Below are 1,768 nucleotides of genomic sequence, written 5' to 3'. Positions count from 1 at the left end.
AGCTCCTCCGGAGCCGGAGCGGGCAGGACGTGCCCTGCCTGGCCTCCTGCCTGCCCGCAGCCCCGCTCACCCTGCTGTGCTCCCTTCCCCTGCAGGTGCCCTGGCTCCACATGCTGTACGCGGCCATCGGGGCCATCGCCTTCACACTGGTGAGCTGGAGCGGGCACTGGGGAGGGAGGAATTCCCCCTGGCTCCTTGCCTGACACCCTCTGTCCCTGCAGTTCCTTGCCTATGACACCCAACTCGTGCTGGGAAACCGGAAGAACACGCTGAGCCCCGAGGAGTATGTCTATGGTGCCCTCACCATCTACACTGACATCATCTACATCTTCACCTTCATCCTGCAGATGGTGGGCCGGGATTAGCCCTGGAACCCCTCCTGTCCTTCTCCAGCTGCCCCCACCCCTCCTCTGGTCTCTGTACAGGATAGTCTGCTTACTGTGACTCTTAATGCTTTGGCATTCCTACCTGTAGGCTGCTAAGGAAAGGGCTTCCCTTGATCATCCCCCGACAAGCTCTGAGGGCAGTGGGGGGGACTGGCTGCCAGTGTTGAGGCAGTTTAGCCCAGCTCTGGCACCGCTTACGGAGGCTGTGCCAATGGCATTGGGCTGGCAGCGGAGTGTCACAGCCCTGCCTGGGCACAGTGAGCTGGCAGCGGCTGCTGGGGTCATGTTGGGATTTTTTGGCAGAGAGCAGTTGGTGTCATTCACTCTGTGCCTTAAATGTGGCTCTGGCCATGCCCCCTCCCCGGGCTGTGGCTGTGCCCGGTGTGGGCAGGGGGCAGCTGGGACCTCTGTGGCAGAGCTCACATTGCAGAGGCCCTGCAGCCACGGATGTGGGCAAAGTTGCACTTGCTAAATAAAACACTTCAGTTTTCCAGACAGTCCCAGTCTTACTTGTGTGGCAACTCCCTCAAAAAACCTGTGGGCAGACTCAATGGGGGCTGTGGCCTGGTGCAGCACAAACACTGATTTGGGATAGGAAAACCAAGGTCACGCTGCTCCAAGGCTGGCCTCCCTCCCCTGCCTGTAGCCCCTGCTGTTGTGAGCAGAAGCCCAGCTGCAGAACAGCTGGGGCCCCACTGCTGAGGCAGGCAGAGCCTGGGGCTCAGCATTGAGGGAGCAACCACAGTGGCACTGAGCTGTTTCACTTTATTTGTTCCTATTCAGCTCCACAACCACTTCATGGTCTGGACAGGCAGGGCAGATGCCACTGTCATGTGTTCCACGGGGCTGGTGTCACCTTGGCCAGTCCCCCCAGGGTGCTGCAGTGACAGCCTGGCACGGGGGCAGCTTGGCTATGCCCCCCTGACCATCCTGTTGTATCGCTCCGTCTCGTACTCGCCCTGGTTGGCTTCCATCATTGCTCGGCGGACTTTGAGCTGCTCGAGGCGGTTTTTGTCCACTTGCCGCTTGGTCAGGAGGAAGAGGATGATGCCGGAAGGCAACCCAATGGCCCTGCAGGACAGCCAGCAGTCAAGGAGATGGAGAGAGTGGGTGGGGAAGCAAGGGTGCTGTGCCACACTGGGGATGCATGGACAGCGCCCTGTTCAGCGCTACAGACCCCCAAGCCCCCTGTTCCACCCCGGTCCTCCCAGTGCCGGCCTCTCCCACCAGTGAGCCACTCACCAGGCCACCCCCACCGGCTTCATCGGGTTCTTGCCCTTCTTGCGTGTGGGGATGTACTCCACGCCCTCGGGGAGCCCCCCACTCCTGACTGGCTCCTGACCAGCCCCTTGTCCCGCGGGCCGGGGGCCGCCCCGCCCCAA

General features: G+C 61.5%; 2 protein-coding genes across 2 annotated transcripts in view; one reads left to right on the top strand and one right to left on the bottom strand.

Annotated features, from left to right (window-relative positions):
* TMBIM1 (transmembrane BAX inhibitor motif containing 1) overlaps window positions 1-881 on the top strand; it is a 2,826-nt gene extending 1,945 nt beyond the window's left edge. The window contains exons 10-11 of the mRNA XM_005415990.2: window positions 96-149; window positions 222-881. Coding sequence (XP_005416047.1) covers window positions 96-149; window positions 222-365 — 198 coding nt within the window. The 3' untranslated portion in view covers window positions 366-881. The remainder of the gene's footprint in view (window positions 1-95; window positions 150-221) is intronic.
* PNKD (PNKD metallo-beta-lactamase domain containing) overlaps window positions 1-1,765 on the bottom strand; it is a gene marked incomplete at its 5' end in the record, with an annotated part of 13,177 nt that extends 11,412 nt beyond the window's left edge. Inside the window, one exon of the mRNA XM_031057910.1 lies at window positions 1,629-1,765. Coding sequence (XP_030913770.1) covers window positions 1,629-1,765 — 137 coding nt within the window. The remainder of the gene's footprint in view (window positions 1-1,628) is intronic.
* Window positions 1,766-1,768: the final 3 nt, after the last annotated feature.

Source organism: Geospiza fortis, unplaced genomic scaffold (assembly GCF_000277835.1).
Source record: "Geospiza fortis unplaced genomic scaffold, GeoFor_1.0 scaffold112, whole genome shotgun sequence".
In the NCBI taxonomy this organism is placed as follows: Eukaryota; Metazoa; Chordata; class Aves; order Passeriformes; family Thraupidae; genus Geospiza; species Geospiza fortis.
This window is presented reverse-complemented; position numbering and strand designations above follow the sequence as displayed.